General features: G+C 48.7%; 4 protein-coding genes and 1 long non-coding RNA gene across 5 annotated transcripts; 3 read left to right on the plus strand and 2 right to left on the minus strand.

The window, feature by feature from the left end:
- Positions 1-187: 187 nt before the first annotated feature.
- On the minus strand, positions 188-4,851 carry angptl4 (angiopoietin-like 4). Its single transcript, XM_057056139.1, has 7 exons — positions 4,228-4,851; positions 3,581-3,691; positions 3,412-3,466; positions 1,948-2,061; positions 1,765-1,860; positions 1,363-1,647; positions 188-1,275 (listed from the first exon to the last, which is right to left on the minus strand). The coding sequence occupies exons 1-7, from the start codon at positions 4,753-4,755 to the stop codon at positions 1,091-1,093; spliced, it is 1,374 nt and encodes a 457-aa protein (XP_056912119.1). The 5' UTR covers positions 4,756-4,851; the 3' UTR covers positions 188-1,090.
- A 3,550-nt stretch (positions 4,852-8,401) lies between these two features.
- LOC130538499 (uncharacterized) lies at positions 8,402-10,274 on the plus strand. Its single transcript, XR_008953897.1, has 2 exons — positions 8,402-9,570; positions 9,895-10,274. It is a non-coding gene; the product is annotated as an uncharacterized LOC130538499 (long non-coding RNA).
- Positions 10,275-11,473: 1,199 nt separating this feature from the next.
- On the minus strand, positions 11,474-12,597 carry rps28 (ribosomal protein S28). Its single transcript, XM_057056143.1, has 4 exons — positions 12,488-12,597; positions 12,148-12,195; positions 11,795-11,918; positions 11,474-11,598 (listed from the first exon to the last, which is right to left on the minus strand). The coding sequence occupies exons 1-3, from the start codon at positions 12,524-12,526 to the stop codon at positions 11,796-11,798; spliced, it is 210 nt and encodes a 69-aa protein (XP_056912123.1). The 5' UTR covers positions 12,527-12,597; the 3' UTR covers positions 11,474-11,598; position 11,795.
- A 452-nt stretch (positions 12,598-13,049) lies between these two features.
- Positions 13,050-16,929, plus strand: si:rp71-39b20.4 (potassium voltage-gated channel subfamily V member 2). Its single transcript, XM_057056138.1, has 4 exons — positions 13,050-14,023; positions 14,107-14,740; positions 15,057-15,182; positions 15,679-16,929. The coding sequence occupies exons 1-4, from the start codon at positions 13,500-13,502 to the stop codon at positions 16,000-16,002; spliced, it is 1,608 nt and encodes a 535-aa protein (XP_056912118.1). The 5' UTR covers positions 13,050-13,499; the 3' UTR covers positions 16,003-16,929.
- Positions 16,930-17,988: 1,059 nt separating this feature from the next.
- On the plus strand, positions 17,989-18,993 carry insl3 (insulin-like 3 (Leydig cell)). The gene is made up of 2 exons (XM_057056142.1): positions 17,989-18,444; positions 18,564-18,993. The coding sequence occupies exons 1-2, from the start codon at positions 18,270-18,272 to the stop codon at positions 18,752-18,754; spliced, it is 366 nt and encodes a 121-aa protein (XP_056912122.1). The 5' UTR covers positions 17,989-18,269; the 3' UTR covers positions 18,755-18,993.
- The last annotated feature ends 6,177 nt before the right edge of the window (positions 18,994-25,170 follow it).

Raw genomic sequence — 25,170 nt, forward strand, 5'->3', positions numbered from 1 at the left:
AGCTGACACCTGAGGTGTGATTCCAGGTAAAGCGGTTAAGCCCGATAAACTGGCCTCCACCTCCTCAGTGGTTTACGTGGTTGTTTGTGGCAAAATGTGCTCGAATTGAAAGGCCGACTTGGACTTTTCGGTTTTAGTTTATTATTTTTCCTTTCATGCGTTTGACTATAAAGAGACAAAAGGCGCATTTGATTTTAAATAACTTTAATTGGCTCATTCTAGCCCCAGAAAAAAAACAACCCATAAAAAATGTACAACCGGTAAACAACAACCAATATAAATTACAAACGGGCAGTGCCATAGAATGCATACAGTATACTGACTTGTTTTTGTACAGCATTTAAATAAGAAGATTGGACACCTAAAGGACAATAAAGGCTATCACACGTGTCTAAAAAGACATGACATCCCCCCATGCACGCCATATAAAATGATGTCAGCTGTTAAGGCGAGTCAATATGACTCAAAACAGTCTATAGACAAACTCAAGAAGAACAAGCTTCACCTGGTTCCAACATTTCAGGTTGAAAAACCGTCAGTATGGTCAGTGCCCGACAAAACTACCTCTGAACGCGGGTCTGTGCGTCATAATCCCAGTTTACAGTGATTTATTACTTTACATAATGCCTTTGGGTGCAAATCTCACATTTATGGGGCAAATCAGCCGTTTGGTCCACATTTGAGGCGTTAACGGCTCGTCCCTTTGGGTTGAGCCAGTTGTGCGTGCTTGGCGGAATCGGGGGAACGGAGCACCGGCCGTCCCAGACGGAGCTGCTGACACGCTCGGGAATCAGAGTTGACAAAACAGGTGATAAGTCGAGACTTGCTTCCGATTATTTCTGGCACAGCCGGCGGGCTGAGGCTCGCTCGGCCTCTGCCTGAATTCCCACCACCGCTTTAATGGTTCCCTCTCTGGTTCCTTACTGGAATCCAGCAATGAGACCCGGAACTCGTTCAGTGTGAGGGCCGGGAATAAGATCTTCTCACAAGGAGACAACCGGGCAAAAAGGAGAAGACAGAATAGTGGGGAATCTACTCCCCTCCCCCCTTTCTCTTTGTTTTGGTCTGCTTCTCTTGGTCTCTCTCCTCCTCATGACTTGCTTTGGACTGAAACGGGGGCGATCAGCATCACGGTGTTCTTCAGGGGGTAATAGCGGCCCCTCCAGCTCTTCCAGAAGATTCCCTGCTTCCTCTGATGCCGGTGCTTGGGAGGGGGACTCTGGAAGTATCTGCCGTTCAGGTTGGAGTGACCGCAGCTGCTGAACCACCATCCGCCTGAGAGGAGGAGGAGGAGGAGTCAGGTCAGGACGTGACTAAGGCGCACGGCTGGACTCTGACTAGTTAATGATGGCTAAATCTTACCAGAGAGGTGTTTGGCGCAGTTGGTGTCGTTTTTCTGATCGTTGTCTTGGTCGCGGGTGGAAAACGGCAGGCCGTGGAGGACGTCGGCCCCCAGGGAGCGCTCCAGCGGGCTGAAAGGGCCGTCTTTGCGCACCTGGAGCGAGTACTTGGATTCCCCTCCGCCCAGGCTGAAGGGGAGCTTCACGCTGGCGACGTCACCGTTCCAGTCGGAGAGCTGGATGTTCAGGATGTAGCCGCCGTCTTTAGCAATGGAGTGGATCTTTTCCAGACCCAGCCAGGATTCGCCTGGAGAACAAGGGGGAATTATAAGGACTCGTCTGCCTGCTTTCACCGTTTGATACGACACCGACCGGGTCAGGTGCACTTTTTTAGTCCTGGTCTAAAGTCTAAAAGAGCATTTACCAGTCAGGCTGCCGAAGCCCTTCACATAAGCCTCCCAGAGCTGATCGAAGTCCAATGATCCGTCCTGGCGTCTCTGTATCACTGTCCAGCCGCCATCTGGATGAAGAAGAATAAAAAGAACCATCAGACCAAGAACCAGAGCAGCGAACGGACTCAAACCTTAGTCCAATTCATCCATCTTACCGGCTGTCATTTCACAGAAGACTTTAAAGGGCTCTGCGTTGACTGGCTGGATGGTGTAGACCCCGCTGGTGGTCTCTCCTCTCAGGAACAGCTCGTGACAATCAGAGGCCGTTTCTAGAGGGGAAAAAGAGGAGGAACCATGAAGTACGAACGAACAGGATCCGTTTTTTATAAGTTACTGACTGTTTACACATGACAGATTCAACAGAAGGGCCTCAACTTCGCGCTCCTGAACTTTGATCAGCTGAAAAACAGGTCAAAAGTTGCTAACCCGAACCCGTGTTGCAGTTGACGCGCCTCCTGGAAGCACGTTGCCTTGTTCCGCGAGCAGCAAGTGTCCACAAATACCACTATCGGCACTTATCAGTGGGTCTGGAGATACCCACGAGCCTCACCTCCAGTCATAACACTGGGGGGAGAGCCGGAGCTTCAGGCGTGGATATAAATATGACCTTTATCCCAGTTCCCAAGCGGAGCCAAGAAGGCTATTCAGTTACACACATTCTACCCTTCACACCCGCCCCACCCCCAAACAGCCCTCCCCAACAAGCCGGTGACGTAGGCGTGCATGGCCGGAGCGTGCACTGGGAGTGCTTGCACGGTGCTGAGGAGGTGCAGGGGAGACACTGGAGAAGGCGTGCTACAAAGGAAGGGGGGAGGGGGGCTCTGGGACCCAGACCTGCTGGCATGTGCCTTAAGAGGCGTGGGGCCCGTCCTCGTGGATGACATCACCCACCGACGGCTTTGAATGGCTTCAATTGTGCCCAAACGGAGATCAATAACTTGTGAGTCTGCATTAAAAAGGAGGATCGGGGGAGAGGTTGCTCATTCTAGAGGATGCAACTGTTTTGCAGCAAGAAGGGGGAAGGGGGGGGGGTATCTGTACAAAGGTCGCAGATAAATTTAGAAGGACTTTTCCAGTGTCTCCCCTTTGTTCTTTGCTTAGCCGTCTGATTTCCCAACCCTGGGATCTGCGCACTAATCTGGCTGAGCTGTGTGATCCTGACTGAAGGCCCTGACAGGCCAGAGAACTTTCCCCCAGTTGAGATTTTGCCAAAGAAACATTTTTCTCTCTGATGTCAGAGCTCTGGGGGGCTTTTTCCTGATTTCCACCGGGCTGACCGAACTGAAATGTTGCCTCGGTCAGGTTCACCTTTCACCCAAATCTGTGGCCAACAGGAGGTTCGGCTGAGGCGGTTTGGGAGGTTTGTGCGCGTCAACTGCGAGAGGAATTTTAATCAAGTGACGTTATTGAGGTTTGTGCGTAAAAGGGAAGGATTCGGGTGTCATGCTGAGAAGCCGCGTGATGCCGAATCGCCGTTTCCCTCACTTTAATTGCTGATGAGCATTTAAGCGTCTTTGCAGCCCGAACAGATGGTCCACCACATTTGGCGTCAGATTTTGTCAAGTCGAATTAAAGGCAGAGCCAGGAGGAGATTTCGGACGCCTTCAGGATTTACTTACCGATCGGTGAGTCGCTCTGCTCCACGGACGCGTCGCCGTTTCTTGACTCTACCACCTGGGGAAAGTCCAAAAACGCACCATGAGATCGCAGAAGACCTCAGAAATCCATAAAATGCCAAGAAAAGCACGTGTCAGTATAGCAAAGTGCGCCCTAAAGCGCCCGGCTGACCTGACTCTGCAGCGTCCTGATGCGCACGTTCTGCTTGTCGAGCTTCTCCTGCTGGAGTCGGATCCGCTCCAACAGATCATCGATGCGTCGGTTCTGGTTCTCCAGCATCACCTGATGACAAATCAGGACATTTTCAATCAGCTGTATTCCTCCCAGTTCTGTGCGTAAAACACGCCCGTGGCAGCTAAACGCGGCTGGTAGAAGATATTTGGGTTAAAACAAGCACGGGACGTTCGTTCCAGACACATCCTCGCGCTTCGGTGACCCATAATTGTTCATTTAAACCGACCCCGCCGGGGTTACGTAACCGCTGTGCAGCGGGATTTTCCGCCCCAGCTGACGGACTTCCAGGTTCACAGGCCTCACATCTGTTTCCAACCATTCACACATTCCTTTAGAACAAAAGTGCAGATCTGTCGCCCCACGGGCTTCAATGTTGTCCTGCACGTACTCCACGCTCCTCATGCACGCTCGGAAACCCCCCCCCCCCCCCCCCCCCCAACCCCGCTACCCTCACAGACAGTCCGATGTTGTGGACAGAAACAGCCTCATTTGTGACGGCAAAGCAGAGTTGGAAGTCTCGTGTGGAGCAGCCATCTCAACTTTGTCTGCCAACAAAAGCGGGGCGGGAGCGTGCGTGTTCTCACCTGGATGTGTCGAGCATCACTGCTGTTCTTGGCCCCGGCCTCCAGGTCGGGCAGCACCCCGCCTCCCTGCAGCAGGCTGTCCACCCTCTCCTCCAGCCGGCTCATCCTGTCGCTCATCGCCCTCCTCTCCAGCTGCATCTCCTCCGCCTTCTCCCTCAGCTCGGCGGTGACGTTGAGCAGCTGCCCCTCTCTGTCCTCCAGCTCCCGGGCTCGGCCCTTCAGAGCCTCCCCCTCCACCCGCAGCTTCTGGCTCTCCTTCGCCAGGTCCGTCATGGTGCGATTGAAGACCTTCAGCTTGGTGGAGACGTCCCTCATCTGGACTTTGGTTTTGTCCACATGCTCCTTCAGCCCCTGGCCCAGCTGCAGCAGCCCGTGGGCGATGACGTTCACGTCATCCCACGCTGCGTACTGGACGCGCTTCTCCTTGGAGCCGCCGCCGGCGGCCGAGCCCCCTTTCCTGTCGAAGGGGAACCCTGTGGCCATAAGCACCACCAGGCAGAGGGTCAGAGTCGCCAGTGTTGTCTTCATTGTCGTCTTGCTCAGTCTGTTTTCCAGTCGCAGGTGCGCGCACGCTTCCACTTTCCTCAGCTTGGTTCTGCGAGCTCAGGCTCCTGTCTGGAACGCTCTCGGTACTTATATAGTTTCACAGCCCTGCCTGTCATTGGCCGGCTGACAAGAGGGAGGGGTGCGCGCACGCTCAGGTTTCTGTCCACCCTCCACCCCTCTGTTAACGGAGGAGGGACGCGATCTGACGCAAGATAGACTTTCAAGATAGACCGGGGACAATAAACATGTGATTTGTCCCAGTGAAATGCAAATGTGTCCCTCTAACGTGCACCCAGAGGCAGATAATCCCATCAAGTTGACGGGAACACCGCGGGGAGAGAGTGAGATCATCAGGCACGAGAGATCTGCAGAGATCCAGAGATCTCGGTGCGCGAGAGATCTCAGTCGTCACAAGCGAAACCGAATTCTAAATAAAATCGGTTCTATGAAAGAGGAAGATTGAATCGTGGTTTTTTGTCCCGAGACATCATTGTTCCTTTATTGAGTCTCTTAGAGCTCGGAAATGACTTTTGATGAGCTGTCATTTAAAAGAAAAGAAAGAAGGCAGATTGATCTGAGCCCGAGTTCAGAAGGATTTAGTGATGCTGCGGAGCATCAGTAACCAACCCTAAACCTCACCAGAGATTATTAGATCATTTCAGCCGCGAACACAGCAGCGCGTCAGGATTCCTCCTAATCTCTCTGGGTAGATTTGAAGAATGAATAAAGTCAATTCACCGTCGAGGGCGCGTCTGACTGTGAGAACTGGGTGAAAGTTCATGCACACACACACACACACACACACACACCACACACACACACACACACACAACACACACACACACACACACACACACACACCACACACACACACACACACACGGAGGAGGGAGAGGGATGGGATCCTCCGCACGTACAGCTCGTAATGGCCGTACATGATCCGGGGCCACATCACAAAGCAGGAGCCAGTTTAACCCCCTCCTGCCCGGAGCCCAGACTATGTAGGTGAAAGGTAACTGGGAGACGGCTGACAGCCCCGCGAGGCCAAGCTGCGCGTAGTGGAATTGCGCGCACGCCTGGAATGCAACAAGCGTGCATTATTTGCCCTCAGCCAACAGCCCGAGTTGATTTTCCCGAGGGTGTTTTAGAATAATGTTATTATTAGGCTCTTCTTCCTCCCGGTGTGTGTGTGTGTGTGTGGGGGGGGGCATCTGAGGTCTGCAGTGTTTTTCCACAGGTGAAACACAGGTAACACCTGAGCTTGATGACTGTCATGACCGTACACGTAAAGCAGCTTGTGCAACCTCAGGCAGATGTTGGCATCGGGATTTATAGATGTGTGTGTGTGTGTGTGTGTGTGTGTGTGTGTGTGTGTGTGTGTGTGTGTGTGTGTGTGTGTGCGTGTAAGACTGATGCCTGCGTCATGATTTCTTTTGTCTTTAACGGGAAGATCCAAAATATCTTGGTTTTTATTGGGCAAATATGTCTGTTTTTGTTAGTTCCGTTCATTTTAGCCTGTAGGTTTATGTTTTACTGTGTTTATATTGTAATAAAGGTTCATTTGCGCCCTACTTCCATAGAAATGCACTTTAAACCCACAACACATCTATTTTTGTAACCCCAAACTTATCAACCATCATTGAAACCGTTTAAAATCTAAAACTCTTTATTTATATAGAATGAATATCTTGTGGGGAAGGCGTGTAAAACGAAAGCACTCAAAAATAGAAGGGATGAGTTGAGGACGCAAATCAGCGTTTTTCCCCTCCAGGACAGGGGGTGTCACGGAAAATGACTCTAGACTTTTGTAACCTCGTACTTGCGGGAACACGCAGCCGATGTTCCCTCCTCCCGGGAGAGCTGACACACGGCCTTTTCATCGCCACAGAGCAGCTTCTCATTCAATTTCCCAAAATGGCCGCTCCCATCTGGAGCCGGTGACCTTCCACCCAGTTTCCAAACGCGGAACATCTGTAAATCTCAGCGCGGAGCGTTGGAAGGAGTGGAAAGAAAGAGTCCAGAAAAAAACAGGTGTTAGAGTTGGCTCACATGCCGCCATATTTGCCATTTGGGACATTTTCCCCAATGCGTTTTTGTTTAATACGCTCATTAAACTATTTCCATTTCTCGTTGCCAAAAACTTCCGCTCGGATCTCTTTTACTGGAGTTCACAAACTCCGTGATTTAAATCACATGTGCACTAACATCGCCCTGAGGCTGGAAGTTGATCATCTTTTTGCAAAAAACCGAAAATCCAATAAACAACACTTATACATTTACAAAAAGCGGAAAAAATTACATGAAAAGTGAAGACGCTAGCGCCCCCTGGTGGTACAAAATGGTATTTCCAAACGACTTCACTTTTAAAAATGCACACAAAATATGCCTTTAATAAAATATGCAAACAAGTTCTAATCATCTAGTCATGCCTTATTGAGTTAGAATGTGTTTGAATTTGACCAAAACATCAGGCAAAGTGAGTCAATAGTGCAGAATGTGATTGAAGGAGAGTAAGAGACTAAATGTGCGGCGTTCTTCAGGCTGTGATAATCCACTGAACACACGCACACACAATAAAATCCTGCTGTCCTGGCGGCCGTGTCAATGTGGAGCCGAGAGATTTCCTGTGAGGGCCCCGATGTGGCGGCCCTGAGCGGCCATATTCCTGGTTCTGCATCTGAAGGCGCCCAAGTTCCCACGCAGAACGTTTGACTTTTGCCTTTTAATGACGCGGAGATCTTAAACATCCGCGCAAGCTTCGATGGTGCAGCTCACAGCAAACAAACCTTTGACACGGGTTATGTAAGACGCATTTAAGTTTGCTCCAGTGCCCCGATTCTGCAGCTGAGCCAGCGCCTACATACGTGCGTTCGCATCACCTTTACGTTTTTACGTGTCGTTGTCTGCAGGCACAGGTGCTGACACGTGGCACAGGGGCTGAGAAGGACGTCGTTCTCGACTTGTTGGTATTTGTTTGCCACAAAATGTTTTTAACCGCCCAGACTGGTTGTCAAAGCTCGTACGGCGCAAGCGCGCCTGTTTCCATCCCCGGACGCTGCTTGTGCTTTTTCCACTGTTTAGTTCGCAGCCTAAACGAGGGTCCCAGCTGTCAGGAAGCAGAAAAGAACAGAATGTACACGCCTTACTGTACCGTCCAATTAAAAAAACCCCACATAAGGTCTCACCACCTCTCAGTAAACCCACTTTTAGAGATTCTCCATCACCGTCAGCCAAGAATTGGCCTCCAGGATGACCACAGAGAGAGACTCCGAGATTCAGCAGGGATCTCTACAGTTCTTATTCATGAATTCATTTTAATTAACTGAAGAGGAGCGACGGGTCGGATGGAGAGACTCTCCAGTCTGGAGGGGCACCCACCAGTGAATGGAGCCTGTTCTGGGAAAAACGGGCCCGATGGTCTCTTACCGTCGAGGGTTGAGCAGCAGGTGGTTTTGAAGGAGAGTTTCAACGTGTTCCTTCGGAACCGTCGGGGTTCTGACCTTTCACCGCTGCAGCTGGGCGACGTCCAGAACGAACCCGCGTCTCTGCTCCGAAAGAACAATAAACTGCTGAGCTGTTTGGAAAGCAGCGGTGTGTGGAAGGCCTGCGGGGCAGCCGAGCAGGGGCCGTTAAAAGCTGTTATATTTTTAACCTGAGTTATTTAAGAGAGCTCTGAGCCTTTTAAGGCTGCAATTACACATTTCCGAAACCATAAAACCCTTTTAAAAGGTGCAAACAAAGCACGTTGCGACTTATTTATAATTATGAGTAAGAAGGTGGTTTTTCTCTAGCATTTATGCTAAGATAAAACCTAATTTAGGAATGTGCCCCATTATTAATAGTAAAAAGTCCATAAATTACATTTGGCTTCTCCGCAACAGCTGATTTAACTTGCTAAAGGAAAACTTTTTACGGTTGATTGAAGTTTCCTCTAAAAGCAGCTCTACTTGTTGTACAATAGTGCGTTTTATTACAGCGCGCTGGGCCAAAATCCACGCTAATCCAGGGAACAGAGTCCAAAAGTATATTTTACAGTGTTTGCAGAGCTGCAAGGAACAAGGGCTCTATCTCTACGACTGTAATCAACAGTCAGCTATCTGAGCGCCCTGTCCCAACATGTTTTGCTGTGCACCTGCTGTTTGTGCCCCGACGGCGCTGGGCTTCAGAAAATAAATGGATTTGGTGTTTTCGCGACCTTCTCACAGATGAAATCTGCCCCCTTTTGCACTTTTGCTGAGATCAAAGCAAATCAAAGCTGCATTTGCTGCCTCGTCGTCCCTCCAGCCGCGCGATTGCTCTGGGATTCGACGCCAATTGCACGTTTCTGCCGGGGGACTGCGACCAATTGTCGAACTTGCTCTCCCGGAGCCTAAACAGGCCTCACCATCTTCAGTGGTTGGTAGAAGAGAGGCTAATCTGCAGAGTTGAGAGGGTTTGAGGGGGACAGAGAGGGGAACGAACCCCAGCGAGGTGAGAGGACGCTAGAGACAACGTCCTCTAGTTACCTCTCGGCGTCCTCTGGGCCTCATCTGTGAATGACCCCGCTCGGGGCCGGGTTCAGATGGCATAAATCTCTGTCTCTCTGGGTGTCCCTGGCCTCTCTGCTGCACATCCTGTTACCCAGCAGGGCAGAAACAAAGCACAAACGCTCCGGGCGAGTCCCAGCGTGGAGGTCACTGGATATCCGCTGGCCACTTCGGACGTGTCGCAATCACTCTGTTGTTTCGAGGATTTATACAACAGGAAACGCATGACGGGCCCCGAAAGTGGAGGCCCCATTTTCACACCTGCCATCAGGTGAGTGGTGAAAACTTGTGTTTAAAGGTGTGAAAAACAGCGAGAAGACGTGATTTAATTATTGAGCTGTTGTTGTCTCGCAGGCCGACAGACGGGGTGTGTCCTTAGACGGGGGGGGGGGGGGTGGTTCTAACCGGATATATCACTGCGTAAGAGAAATGAGGGCGAAAACACGGGGGAAAGACAGTAAACAACCATCACCTGAAAACCCAGAGGTCGACGTGTGGGTGAGGCCGGGGGAGGCCACGCCAGCTTGTTTTGTTCGCTCGGAGCCGTTGGTGATGGTGAAACCTGCTAAATAACATTCTTCTGTCCTCCCTGCAGCTGCAGGAGGAAGAGAAGAACCAGGCTGGAGGTTCTGCAGAGCTGCTTCCGGCAGGAGCACGGCAGCCTATTAATCACGACCGCTGACTTGTTTATCTTCACTCTGATGTGCTCCATAAATGTCAAGGCCATTTTCAAAAAACAAATGCTGTGAATAAAGCTGTCGTGTTGCAGCTCGCTCCCCTGGGCGCAATAACTCAAAGAACAGTAATTAATGCTCAGAATCTGCAGCGGCAGCCCGGGAAACACTGCTGTCGTGAGCTGAAAGGGACATTTGCAGGTTTGAAGGCTGCTGCGGAGATGCAGGAGACCTATTTTTCTGACAGAGGTCCTCCACCGTCTTTGTCATAAATAAAGTCCAATAAATTGTGTAAAATGGGTCAGATCTGTGTGTGAGGGCCAAACAGGGTGGCCACAGTGGCAGCCGCTGAAGCGCCTCATTATTTGGGCCCAGCCACTGAAACTGACCTGCTTCTCTGTTCAAACACACGAGTTCCTTCACAACCTGCGGCTGGAGCGAAGCCAAACGTCTCTGCAGAAAAACAACGCGGCCTTGACACAACAGGCTGCTCCGACTATAGGCTGCTTCTTCACCTATAGATGTTGAAGGACACATCCATATCAGGCGTGGTCACAAGTGTGAACAGGAATTTTGAACTCCATATCTGAGGAGCCGAGCATAAATCTGTGACCCATGTTGCTATGGATACACGCAAAAGGCACCTCCCTTCAACTTGTGTTTATTTCTGAGGAGAGATCCTCTCTTGGGGTTTCCACATTTGTCTGACTTTCCATTCTCCTTCCCCTGATGAATGGTGTTGCCTGGGAAACAGGTTGACTCAGCCATCATTAAAAGACACATGTTTTTAGGTGTCATTAATTGCCAAAGTTGCCACTTGAGTGGTAAAAAATAGCTATCTAAATAAAAGCACAAAGATTTATATCACCATATACTTTTTTTTTTTAAAAGAAAGGTTTTAATAGAATAAGCATTTGTCTTTATTTAAATTGGTCGGTTAAGTGGAAAGTGATCATTTTAAAAGATCAATGGTGCCCCCTGGTGGACAGAAGGGGAAGTGACGTTTCTCTTTTGCCTGTATAAACCTTCATTATTCTTATCTGTAATCTACGGATGTTCTACAGCTTCTAAACAATTAATTTGCTGTAAATGGATGCCTGTCCTGCATGTAATTGGTTCATTTTGCAGTATTTCCCCCCAGTTCTCACTTGAGTTACCAAACCTTCGGTCTGAGATTCAAGAAACTTCAGCCATTTTTATAAAATTTTTTTTATAGAACTACTAATTTACACATGGTGTTTAATAGCAAGGATGAAATTAGCCAATGCTTTTCTAAAGTTTGAAGCCATCCTCAACAAACAGTCCTCGTGTTAAATGCAAGAACCTCCAGAAGTGCACGTCTGGTGCTGGTCACTGCAGTACGTCTGCCAAATTCAAAGGCTAAAGCTAAATTTACCAAGAAGTTCTAAAACTTTGAATGTGCACCACAGAGTTACCTTTACAATGCATCAGCTGCAGACTCAAAATTTGCCACATAAACAGTCACACGGGACAACCGGCCCATCCGAAACAAACAACTTTATTTCAAAACTCCTGAAAAAGTGAGACGGCGGTCATTTTCAGTGGAGGGGACGTCGTTTTCTGCTTCACACATCTGGACTCGCGCCTCACAGTTCCAGTGGGCCCTGCAAAGAGAGACGATATTAAGCTTTTTTTGCAATACTTAAGGTGGATACCAATCATAATTGTATGCAACATTCTGCCATTTTACACATTCTACAAGTTTGCAATTCATTTGGAGAGTGAACTGATCATCATAAAGCCCCCCATCAGTTCTCATGAAGTTTTGCATGATTCAGACCCAGATGTTTGTGCTCCTACCCTATCGCAGCCTCCTGGCTTCTCTCTCAGACTCCAGAAGTGTCAGCACGTCTCCCTCTCTGACTGGGCCCTTCACGTTCCTGATGATGGAGCGGCTGCTGTCATCCATGAAGTCAACACGCACCTGAAACCAGAGGAGGGTTCCACCAATACTTAGCAAATACCGCAGCTGTCGTCTTCTTTCAAAGCATAACAGCAGCTCTTCAGTAGAGCCCTACTTTAACTGGTAGGACATGAAGGAGGGAGGGAATTTCTCCGTTCCAGTGAGGAGATAACACAAAACGTGGAAATAAAACTTAAACACACAATGGTCTTTAAGGGTAAACACGACATGATACATTAGCCACACATACCTGGGTACACTGTCCCTGGGAACCAGTTCTTCCAAGAACCTTGGTGACCTACACAAAAGGAGAAAATAATGGGGTTAGATCAGCAGAGCGTCCCAGACTGAATTTGGTATAATCAAATCAAATCTTTTGTAGATTAGGAGCTAACAGTAAGCTAGCTAGCTAAAACGAGCATGGACGGGCCTACACGCCGATCGCGTAGCAATGGACGTACCGAGCGTAAAACAGTCATTTATATCAAACATAGCCTCGATATTCCGAGACCGTATACTACTTTAATGACTTATATGTCGTTTTATCGACTCAATCAACATTATTTCCTCTTATTTTAATGTTTTCTTACTCTTGCGAGCTTGATCGGCTGCACGCGGCTGGCGTCCATATTGTCGGGCAGACTGGAAAGGAAGTCACGTGACTCTCGGCAGGCCTATATCGAACCTCTTTTATGTCTTTTTTAAAACGAAAAAACATTTTACGGGTTTTTTTTAAAAAAAAATATGAAATTCTGGCATAAATTAGGATAATACACGTTAAACAAATTACATAAAGCATAAAAAATTACGCTTAAATTTAGATGGTTTATCCATTAGTTTAGATTTGGCGTATACCATTCACATATCGTCATGGGTGGAATTTGGACCGTACCATTAGTATTGATTATATCCAATAACTGCTCGTAATTTTAATCAGTTAAAATACATAATTATAATAAAGATGCTGTCTATTTAAATGGATTGATTACATTTTTATTCAGTATATATGTGATTTGTGACTATACTCAAATCACATATTTTATTAGATTATCATGTGATTATTCTGAGCATTATAGTTTAGTTGATGTAATAGAAATTCAACCTGCTGACTTGAGGTTGAAGCTGAGAAACACTTCTACCAGCTTGATCTTTTATACATTTTCAGTAGAAATGGTTGTCCTGGTTACATAAAATCCAAAATGGAGACTTGCCTGACCTGTTGCACTAATGAGAACATCCTATCGAAGCAGTACTGTCATCGCTCTCCCCGCCTTTCCTCCACTTGCATCTCAAAGCCTTAAATCACAAGACTAATCCTTGTGAACAGTATTTTTAACTTGCCTTTAGACAGAAAGGACAGCAATAGGATTAGTGAGTCAGTAAAGAGGCTGAATCCCGAACTCATGCAGTTGATCTTCTTGCATGCTCAGAGATGTACATGTTAGCTTTCGGTAAAGATACCATTTAAAACTTTTTTACAGGGGTCAACATTTAATCTAAATGGAGGCCTTGTTTACTGTCGTTTCTTTTCACTGAATTGATCAAAAGCTGGTGCGAAACTTTTTTTTTTTTTTTTAACTTTTCCTTTGAAGAACGGTCAAAATGGATGCTATTAAACCCAAACTGAAGGTGCTAAAGAAGCGTCGCTCCAGTCTTTTTGCATCCGTAAAACGGGACGTGAGTTTCTCGCAAAGCCTCGAAGATCAGGAGCACGAATTTCCCTTTGCACAGGACAGCTCGGTGAAGCCGTGGACATCTATGGACAACCTCGATGGGAGCACTCTGACCACAAATGAATCAGAGGCATCCCATCCTCGGCTCTCCAACGAAGTGAACCTCAACGTAGGCGGAAAGGTGTTTCACATCCCAAAGCATTTAGTCCTGCAACATCCCAAAACCAGGCTTGGGATTCTCGCCCTCTGTAACGATCCGATCAAGCGTCTGTCCCTCTGTGACGACTACAACGTCCACAACAATGAGTTCTTTTTTGACAGAGACCCCATGTTCTTCCACTACATCTTCCACTTCTACTGCAGTAAGGTGATGTGGGTGATGGACAATATCTGTCCCTTAAACTTCGAGGAGGAGATGTCCTTCTGGGGACTGAGCCTGAAGGACAGTCCAAGGTGTCTAAGCGTGAAGCTGCTCCCTTTTTTAAAATTTCTGTATCGATAACACGATGGTGAAGAATAGTTTTTCTTCTCCACAGGTGCTGCCGCATTCTGTTTGAGGAGAAGGTGGACGACATCAGGGACCAGCTAAAAGTCAACCGGGAGCTGATCGACGAGATTAAGCCCCACCAGGACGAGGAGGTGTACAAATCCATGTTCCTGGGAAACGTCCGGAAAGTCCTCTGGAACCTGATGGAGAATCCTTACTCCTCTCTGTCAGCTAAAGCTTTTGCCGTGTTCTCCAGCCTGTTTGTGCTTATTTCCATCGTTGCCATGACGATGAACACGGTACAAGAAACCAGGGCCTACTCGGTCGGCGGCAGAACCTACATGGAGTGGATTGAGGTGGCTTCCATTCTTTTCTTCACCCTGGAGTACTTTCTGCGACTACTGACCACATCCAACATCACAAACTTCGTCAAGAGTGCCCTTAACTTCGTGGACATGGTGGCCGTCATGCCCTACTTCGTCCAGATCATTTTCGAGGCGTTTGTTATCGATGCGGAAGACATGAGCGCGCAGCAGGATCTGAAGACCATGTCGAGAGTCAGCAAAGTCAGTAAGGTGCTCAAGGTTGTCAAGCTGATGCGGATCTTCCGCATCTTGAAGCTGGCCCGTCACTCCACCGGCATGAGGGCCTTCGGTTTCACCATCCGCCAGTGCTCGGAGCAGGTATGGAAGCATCCGAAACCAGTCTCCACCGCCTCCAGACTAATTACAGAAGCATTTTAGATGGAACACACGCAAAGGTTCTCTTTCAGAGAAGCCAATATGCCCGTCAAAGAGTAAACATCTGTGGCTGTGTGTGAAAACCATATCAATCAGTTTCATACAGAAAATAATGATGTGATGCAAAATCGACTGGAGGCAGAGGTCAAAGGTCACACATCTGCATTAGAAGCTGGACAAATTTAGCTTTTATCCCTTTATAAAAACTTGTGATTTACACTTGTGATGGGCTGACTTGTGCTCTGCTGCCATTGTTCAGGTGTGCTGCCTGTTTCTGTTCATCGCCATGGGCATCTTCACCTTCTCTGCTCTCATGCACTCGGTGGAGGTGGACCAGCCCGGGACGCCATTCAGCAGCATCCCAGACGCCTGGTGGTGGGCCGCGGTGGGTCGGCCCTGAGCTTCGCCACTTTTTTATCTACTAAACACCAAACAGCACGCTTTAAACATCTTCCTCCTTCTTAATCTGCATTTAATCACTTTCTTGACGGACAAACATGTTTATTATTGTATGTTTATTTTAGCACGGCGAGTTTGGACGTCACCAGCGGGCTCTCGTGTGTTCTCGGCCCCTCTTTCAGAGACATTTGGTTTGTGTTCATCCACTGGCAGCTGTTAATGGACACGTGTCTAATCCCCTCTGATACAGTCTAATGTGTCTGATTTGCAAGGGAGCGCAGTGATTGCGTTGGAGATTGAGAGTTGCCGCGTGTTCCTGCTTTATTTGATGCTGCTTGTACTCAGACGGATTACTGGACTCTGAACACGAAACACACTGAAAACCTCTGAGCTTCCGTCTTTATTAGCGTAAAGGACAGTCAGAAATGTCATTTCCATTTTTGTCCCTCTTTAACACCTCCTGTCCTGGCCTCCTCCCTCAGGTGAGCATCTCCACCGTGGGCTACGGCGACGTGGTTCCCATCTCCTACCTGGGCCGCTGCGTGGCCTTCGGCTGCATCTCCTTCGGTATCATCCTCAACGGCATGCCCATCTCCATTCTCTTCAACAAGTTTTCCGACTACTACGCCAAGCTGAAGGAACAGGAGTACGGCTATTCCAACACCGAGCGCACCTTCCAGATCAGGAGACGCCTGAAACGCAAGTGCAACGCGTGCTGCGAAACCCAGCTGGACGAGGAGGACTCCGACGACGAGATCCATTACCGACCCACGGTGAGGCACACCCTCCCCGATGGGGAGGACTGAGAGGAGGCGCCGACCTGCGGGGCCCGGTAACCAAGGACCACCTTCTCTCTCGTGGCTCCAGCTGCCTCTGCGGAGCCCGACTGTGGAGGCAGCTGGTATCAGACACAGCCTCCGTTGTGTAAAGGCGAACGTTTGCACCCGCTGACTCTGGATTCCTGTCTTTTTCCCTGTTGTAGCCGATATTGAGATGCAACCCACATAAAATAAGCATTAAGAATTATGGTGCTATCAGTCTTCTCACATTTACTTCACCTCTGCATTACAGACTTTGTTTAATCTAATTCTTCAGTATAACATTAAGCCGCTTTGATCCGATCCAAATACCACACTGAAGTGACTTTTTTGGGGGGGTGGTGGGGTTGGAAAATAAAGCTCCCCGAGTTCTGCGGTCCTGATTCGCCAGTGCAGAACCCTCCCTGGCGCCCGGCCTCCCCCGTCAGTGATGTGTTCTTCAGTCCAAAGCTCTCCGCTATAACCTGGACGGCGGCGGAGGCTCAGCGGGGGTTGAGCTGTTATCAGGAGCGCGATTTTGCTGTTAAGGATTAGTGGGATTTTTACTTCAGCCTTCTGCTCGGAGAGCCAAGGGCGGAAGTGGAGAATGTTGTGTGTTATTTTGGCCGCCCTGAGAGCCTGATCATGTGTTTTCTGTTCAGATGCTTAAGAAAAGTGGTCATTGTGTGCATCCCAAAATATTCCATTAGTGCTTTCAATGCACTGCTGAAGTGAGCCTCCAAAATGAAGATGCTTCATCCATGAAATTCTTTAGAGGAGTAAATGAGGCCTCTTTGACTCTGTATGTGTATGTGATTGAGAAATTGCCACTGAATGAGGCTGCGGTGAACAGCAGGATGCAAATTCACTCTTCTTTTAATAAACGAGGCGAAGCGGGTCTGATCGGCGCAGGCAGACGCTTTCCTCCTGTCGTCCTCTTGGTGTTTTGTCCATTTGTCATCCATCGCTCACTGTTGCAGAAACAAAGATCTGTGGTGTGCAAATTCTGCCATCGTTGAGCGTAAGAAGGAGTTTTATGTGGACATTTTTTAAAAAGGAACTCTTGTGGAACTTATGAATCTCCTTTAAACATCTCACCTAATCAGCAGACGCTCTCTGAGGGCCGGTGCCGCCCGTCTAATGCTCTAGTTACCTAATAGCATTAGGGGTTAAGGTAATGGGGGGACACCAGCGCTGCGTTAGATAAACAGATTCTGGAGAGGAGCGCCGTCTGGAGTTGAGCGCAGAACCTATGATCTCACATAAATCTCCTTCGGTGTATTAACCTGGATGTATCAGGGGTGACAGGACTCATAGTTCTGCAGCTCGGGGCACCCCAGGCTGCATGGTGGCCTGTAGCCCAGCCTCCGTCCAGAAACTGGAGAAAACGGAGAGGCTAGATTGCGCCTCAGTGTGAGTGTGTGAGCAGTGACGTGCGGCTGACTCCAGCAATCAATTCAGAGGGACCGAAGGCAAAACACAAGCAGATATCAACTTCTTTATCTTTAATTAGAATGGCCAGTTTAGTGAAATAAAACAACACGCTGTGAACAAACAGCACAAGGTAGAAAAGGCAATAACACGTCAGAGATGATAACAAAACAGAAGTGCACGATAAAAACTGCAACTCAAATATTAATACATCACATCAGCTTTGCTGCCTGGTGAAGAAAACTGAAATTTGGACTCATTATGCTGACTCGTGCTCTGCAGCTGTTTTAGCTAGAGGTTAAAAGGTCAGGTTCTACCTAACTGCTGAGGCGGCGACCACCGTCAGGTTTGTGCACGGTTGGCATCAGCATCCTTCACACACTGTTCCGTGGGTCCCGATAAGAGGAGAGCGACCTCACATTCAAGGAAAAAGGTTCAATGAAGTAGCACCAATGACGATTCCACGATTTCCAGTCGGTGACACACAAATGAAAAACGCCATTACGGCGACGTGGTTGCATCGGGTTTGCATCAGAATGTAAACTTTGTTTACATGCTCAGGTCACGACAGATGTTTATCTCAATGGCCAAACTTGTGTTTTATCACCAGCAAACGCTGCACATCCTGATCCTTGGGGTCAGTTTTGGTAGAAATGAGGGAATCGACCTTGGCGAAAGGAACGCCAAGGCCGAATCCATCATAACCCGCGTCTTCAGCATTTATGGACTGACTAGTCGGAGCAACAGACACTGACTGGGGCTTATATAAACCTCCGCACATTCAGCTCAGCAAGCCCAGGCTCTCTTTCCTTTTCTCCAGCCGAGGAGCGCCGCCCGATCCCAAAATGCCTTCTGCTAAATGCCTGGTGGTGCTGCTGGTGGTGCTGGAGGCCGCAGGGTGCACGACTGACACTCAGGAGAGGATTAAGATGTGTGGAAGAGACCTGATACGACTGGCCGTCTCATCCTGTGGAAACTCCCGTCTGAGGAGAAGCGTCCCTGACGTAAAAGAAGGCCGGCGTAAGTAAATATATCAGTTCATTTACGGTTTCTTTTACAGTTTTTTCAACAACTACACCTGGTTCAAGCTGAAAAATCCATTATTTTAAATCCTGAATGTCTCTCTGCCTCCTCTGTAGACCAGGAGACGTCCAGAGAGGCCTCGTGGACAACCCGTCCCACTCCAGTACCTGCAGATGATGGGGAGGGATTCTCCCTGGTGCCTCGCTGGCACCCCGTTTCCCCTCGCTTTAGGCGAACTGCTGGAGAAATATCTGACATTTGCTGTGAGAAAGGGTGCAGCATGAAGGAGCTGATCCAGTTTTGCTGACGTGGCCCCTCAGTTTGGGTGGTCCATGCTGGATGATTAGCGCCAAGTTGCCTTGATCAAGTCGCTTTAATTGCAACATGAATTATGATTCCGGCCTTGCACTTCAGTCACTGTAGATATTATTCCGCACAAAAATCACATGCTTTATTTGATGTGTTGTAATTTATTATCATATCTCTGCATCATTGTAAAAGAAGTCTAAAAAAAAACATTATTCAAAATAAACTCGATCGATCCTATTGTTTTATTGGTATGTGGAAACATGTTAAATAGGGAGGAGCTCGGAGTAGAGCCGCTGCTCCTCAGCGTTGAGAGGAGCCAGATGAGGTGGCTTGGGCATCTAGTTAGGATGCCCCCTGGACGCCTCCCTGGTGAGGTGTTCAGGGCATGTCCCTCCGGTAGGAAACCCCCGGGAAGACCCAGGACACGTTGGAGAGACTATGTCTCTCGACTGGCCTGGGAACGCCTGGGGATCCCTCCGGATGAGCTGGAAGAAGTAGGTGGGGAGAGGGAAGTCTGGGCTTTTCTTCTTAGGCTGCTGCCCCCGCGACCCGACCCTGGATAAGCGGTAGAGGACGGATGGATGTTAAATAGAAGTTTTTGGAAAGGCAGGGTTTTACAAACCAAACTATCATCATTACTGCACTAAAACCCTTTCCCCCTATTATTGGCACGCTCAGAAACCTGAGACGAGTACTATGGGGTTTGTTGATGCAGTACCGCATAACCACCGGCAGAGAGCGTCATTTATGCGCATAATCAAATGACGCGCTCTGCAGTGCGTTACCTCATCCGACGATGGAAGCAGGTAAAGATGTGCTTCAGCTCGGGGCTCGTATTGTAAGTCTTACTGTATCAAGTTGACTCATTACTGTGTCATTATGGCTGCACTTCTGCCTCCCCCCATGATCCTGTCTCTCAAAGCTCATTAATGTAAAATGCTCAATCACCTCAAGTGATCTTAATCTCCTTTTCACAAGAGCAGAAATTTGATCAGAGAACACTCCTAGGCCTCAGCCTATTATTATCCTGCACCAGCATGAGATGGGAAGTACATGGCTACGTGATGCCTTGCTGTTCTCCTCTTCGTGCCCGTGGATGTGGAAAATCACAGCGTCGATCTCCCTCTGTCTTCAACTTTGGTGTGTGTGCACAAGAGAAAGCCTTCAGGAGAGGAGAGCATCTTCAGCAGCTCCGCTGCGCTGCCCACACACACGCATGGATACACGTGCACAAACTCGACACAGGCAGGAGTGTGTGTGTTTTTGTGTGTGAGCGCGGTGGGTGTCAATTTGCATGCAAATGAAATAGCTGGCAGTGTTTCCGACGGTAACGTGTCAGGGCCGGAGGTGCCGTGTTTGATACGTGCGTCTGCGGCCTCCTGCGTGGCCTCTGCTTGGGTCCAGGCTCTGCGGTTGGTGCGCGTCTTGTTTTTGCAAGCGGCGGGCACCTGTGGGCGTTGCAGAAGTCATTGACTGACATTTGTGTTGTTGTGTGTTCAGTGTTATTAGTGCTGCAGGCAGGCCTCTACGTAACACAAGCTGTCAGGCAGATCCTTAGTAACAAGGTCTTTGTCTCGTCTCGTCCAGTCTCTCAGTTCTCTTCGATTAGCACGTGAACAAATGTCGCATATTCTGCCCATGTGACAAATGAATTGAGCAACGTGGGGTGCAGCTAGCAGCTGGGAGTGGCATCATATGTTCAAGTGTTGAGCGGAGATTTGAGACCTTTTCCTACAACTGGCCTGTAGGGGGCACTACACCATAGAGTTGCACGTGTATTACAGAGATTGTTTTAACTGAATACAGCCATCAAAGCTCAAAGGCGAACATCAGAATTGCTGTTTACCCTAATATATATTTATATATTATTATTATTATATTATTTGATAGTAACAAAGAGCAGTTTTACTTGTTTTAAATCAAATACAAGACCACGTGACCAGACTCCTCACAGAGACTGAACCACCAACAGATCCTTCAACTCTGGGCTCTTTCCTTCCGTCTCTTCAGGCTTTCAGGCCTCACGCTTCCCAGATTTACAGTAGAAAAGCGTCCGTTTCTCAAAATAGGGAGGACAAGATTGGAAATCTGTGTTCGTTGAAGAGCAATTACAAGAAAGGGGATGATAATACCAAAGCAGTAGGACAGTAAACCGTTGGAGTGGTCGCCGTCAGCCTGATTTATTGTTTTTGGTAGATGTTAAATGGCCAAAGATTTCCACGGCTAATCAAATTATTACCTCCAATTCCCTAATCGCTTTCTCACCCACAAGCCATTATATCTGCTTAATCTTTCCGCTGACAGAACACACACACACACACACACACACACACACACACACACACACACACACACACACTAGCTACCACAACCTTGGGGCCAACGGGAGGTGGTGAAGCTGAACTAATGGAGCTGAGCTGGTGGCGGAGGGTGGCAGCTCGGCTCCTGCAGCCGCACAGGCGAACGCAACAGCAGCTCATGTGAGGCAGCGTCTCCCAGAATCTCGTGGCCTGTTCGCGTCAGAGACGCTAGGCTGAGCGCTGACGCGGCGAACGCAGACCTTCTGCTCCTCCGGGGTCGTGCCGTCACTCCTCTTTGGTTCATTTGGTCCGACGGTGCGGATTTGGGAGGGAAAACCGGGGGTTCCCGGGTGTGTGGATCAGGCGCTAACGCTCAGCGCCGCTGCAGGATGCATAGCTCAAAATATATGCAACAGGCAGTAGACGTGCTCCTGATTTCATTGCAGACGTAATTGATTTTGAGCTTTATATCAAATGTCCAACATTTGCATCTGGTCCGCGGGGAGCCTGAGCGCGCGAGCCGCTAGGATAAATCCTGCTGACACTCACTGCTGCTGCCTCTCCTGCTCCTGCTGCTGTTATGCTGAAAACATGCAAATGAGAGGACAAACGTTTAGGCCATTAGAAGCAGCAACAGTTGACTTCAGCACACGTTTTGCTAATTAAAGTGCACGTGACTCTCACAGCTGTTTCAGGCCGACTCAGTGTGACATTTCTTTGCTTGTTTCTTTTTAATTTTTCTATTGTTTTTCCTTTTAAGGGCTGGTTTGAGGATATATGCAACCCTACGCGTCCTCACAAAGATGGATATGTGTGATTTTACTGGATGCGTCAGCTCTGTCATTCAGATTAGATTAAGATTTGGCTGGACTTGAGTTATTATTCCCCATCTGTTGCCCCCCTTGCAGGTAATTTAGATCAATAGGTAGCTAAAAAAAAATCAAAAGTCATTATTCAGAATTTCTGTGCTAAATTACAAAATATGTCTAAATTTATTCCAAAACTTCCGGCCTTTATACTTTTGTTGGCAGATGACAAAGCAAAGGATGGTTTTTCCAAAGGAGGTTTTCCATATGAATGGAAAATTCATGTAAGTCAGCGTTTGAGGCCAACCGTGCAAACCTCTGTGTGTGTGTGTGTGTGTGTGGTGTGTGTGTGTGTGCACTGTTCCTGCACGCATGTGTGTGACTCAGCGAGATAGGGGAGCCCTAGGGAACAGAACAACAGCAGGTGGAGTATTTCAGTACAGTGTGGCAGCTTTTTAAGAAATTGAGACGCCGCCTCTCCGTTACTTCCCGTAAGTGGAGCCATTAATGAATACAGAAGCTTAATGACTCAGGGTTTGGCTGCACTCGCTGGTAAATGTGCCATTAAAGCGGGCTCACCTCAACCTGGCCGCTTGCAGATGCAAGAAAAGGTGGAGGAGGACGATAAGGTTGTATTCTTCTTTCTCGTTTTCCTCATGAGGTCTGAGAGGAATCCTCTGATCCGGGTTCAGGCGGAACGTCGCTCAATGCTCAACAATGTCACGTTACTTTCACTGAGGCGTCGTACTGCCAGAGTCGACTGGTCGGGGCAGGTCGCTCGTCTGCGATTCTGCTTTTTACTGTATGTTTGCAGGAGAGGAACTCGTGTTTGTGGGTAACTTCGCAAAAAAGTCAAACCTGATCATAATTACAGATGCACAGTCAATAATTTCATAGCTAATACTGACCCAATAAAAGGCTCAGTAGCTATGAAATTCCACCCTGAGTTCACTCTGTTATCTGTATTCTACCCCTGGCATCACCCCCCCTAACCCCCAACACAAACACACACACACGCATACACACACACACACACACACACACACACACACACACACACACACACACACACACACACACACACACCTGTCTATTAGTAATTGTTGTTTTCTCATCATGGCCTGATCAACAGTTCCAGCTCCGTTCAGGTGCCTATGCCACCAATACCCCCAAACCCCCCCAGCACGGCAGAAAGCCGCCGTTTACCTCGTCCACATCTCCTGCTCCCTCATCCTCTGCATAGGCGTGTCCCCCCTCTGCACGTCCATCCATCCATCCACCCATCCACCCATCCATCCATCCATCCATCCATCCACCCATCCACCCATCCATCTATCCATCCACCCACCCACCATCCATCCATCCATCCATCTATCCATCCACCACCCACCCACCCACCCATCCATCCATCCCTCCATCCATCCATCCATCCATCCATCCATCCATCCATCCATCCATCCATCCACCCATCCATCTATCCATCCACCCACCCACCCACCCATCCATCCATCCCTCCATCCATCCATCCATCCATCCATCCACCCACCCACCCATCCATCCATCCATCCTCCATCCATCCATCCACCCATCCATCCATCCATCCATCCATCCACCCCCCACCCATCCATCCATCCATCCACCCACCCATCCATCCATCCATCTCCGGTCCACTCTTTCTTTGCTCCCCAGCCGCTCTGCCATGCATAATTAACTTTCCAGTGGAAGCCCCCCCCCATCTCCATTTCTCTGCCTTCCTTTCTCTACTCTCAGGTGAATAAAAGAGAAGCGGCCCTGGGACCGTTGGCAATCTTCCTCTTCCTCTGCTTCCCTCCTGCCAGGCCTGTCTTGTTAAGTGATAATGTTGAAATGCTAAATCACACCACCGCAGCCGCCCCCCCCGCTCCCGCAAAGCCTCTCTGGTTTCACTTTGCGCTGTCACCCGATCCAATCCCGCTCATCAATAGGCAATGCAACCGGCCTGTGTATCGCCGTGTCCCGCCCGTGTTTTACCAGCGCCAATTTAGGGCGCATGCTAATGAGCCGGGAGTATCCGACTCCTTTCTTTCAGTTTCACGTCTTTTTCATTTATTCAGGCGGCTCGAATTCAGTTTCACTGCCGCGGATTACACTTTAAAATTTGATAATCAGGTTTGCTAATCCAGTCCGTTCAATCAGCCCCTCTGCTGCTCCGCTGCCTGTGATGGGAGGTGATAAGATCACTTTTGTCTGCGCCTTTGGTGGTTCGTCGGCACCATACACCCCCCCCCCCCCCACCACCACCACCACCACCACCGCCCCCCCCCCCCCCCCCCCCCCTGCAATTCAGTCAGATGCTGCACATTTGTAGTGTTTTAGAGACAAAACAAAAGAGCTAATTATGGTATTGTTGGATTACAGAGGTAAGACAAGTAAATAAAGTTCCCTTTGTGTAGATGTGTGAGCCTCTGTTTTAGATGGGGGACGTGTCCCTTTTCCCTCACCTTTCCAGGAGGACAGGTACGGGCTTGCTCATGATTACGTGTCAGTGAGCACAGACAGAGACGTTTCCTGTGTCGGACGTTTCCATAGCGCCAACTTGAGCCAAGTGCTGAGTGTAATCCAAGGCCATCTGTTGGGTACATCCTTGGATATGCTAATTCCACTGGGCATATCGCTCCCGTATGCACCTGAAGCCCAACAGGGTCTTTTGGATATTGGAGATCTGCTGTCGGTGCACCTTTTCTTGTGCACGTATATTCTGGAGCCAGTGTTTAACGCTGAACTGGATGTGCTGGTTGTTGAGCCAAAATAAGAAGCAAAGCCACGAATATCGACCATCTAATATAAAGCATCTGTCCTGTATTATGTTCCTATGTCCTATGGAATTATTGTTATTTATTTAATTCCGGGTCCTTCTTCTGGCCATAACATGCGGCGCTAGCGTCAGGAATGTGATAGTTATTAGATGGGAACGGAATGACGAGTTACAGGTCGTTACCAGGAGTGCTTTCCTGAACGACTCCTGTTAGCAGATGAAGCAGTTCGTTGTTGGAGATGATTAAATGTCTTTGGCAGCATGTTGGAGCCGTCGCCTCTGGTTTCCTCCCACAGTCCCAAAACATGCACATTAGGTTGATTGGAGATTGAGCAGCCCCAGCGTGTGTGTGTGTGTGTGTGTGTGTGTGTGTGTGTGGCCTGTAATGGAGTGGTGACCTGTCTGGGGTTTATTCCCGCCGATGGCCGGGACCGACTGGAAAAAAACTTAAAATAGAAAAAATCGGGAAACCAGCGGAGCTGCACCAGTGAAAGAGGAGCAGCAACAAGAGTAA

Source organism: Takifugu flavidus, chromosome 15 (genome assembly GCF_003711565.1).
Source record: "Takifugu flavidus isolate HTHZ2018 chromosome 15, ASM371156v2, whole genome shotgun sequence".
Taxonomy (NCBI): Eukaryota; Metazoa; Chordata; class Actinopteri; order Tetraodontiformes; family Tetraodontidae; genus Takifugu; species Takifugu flavidus.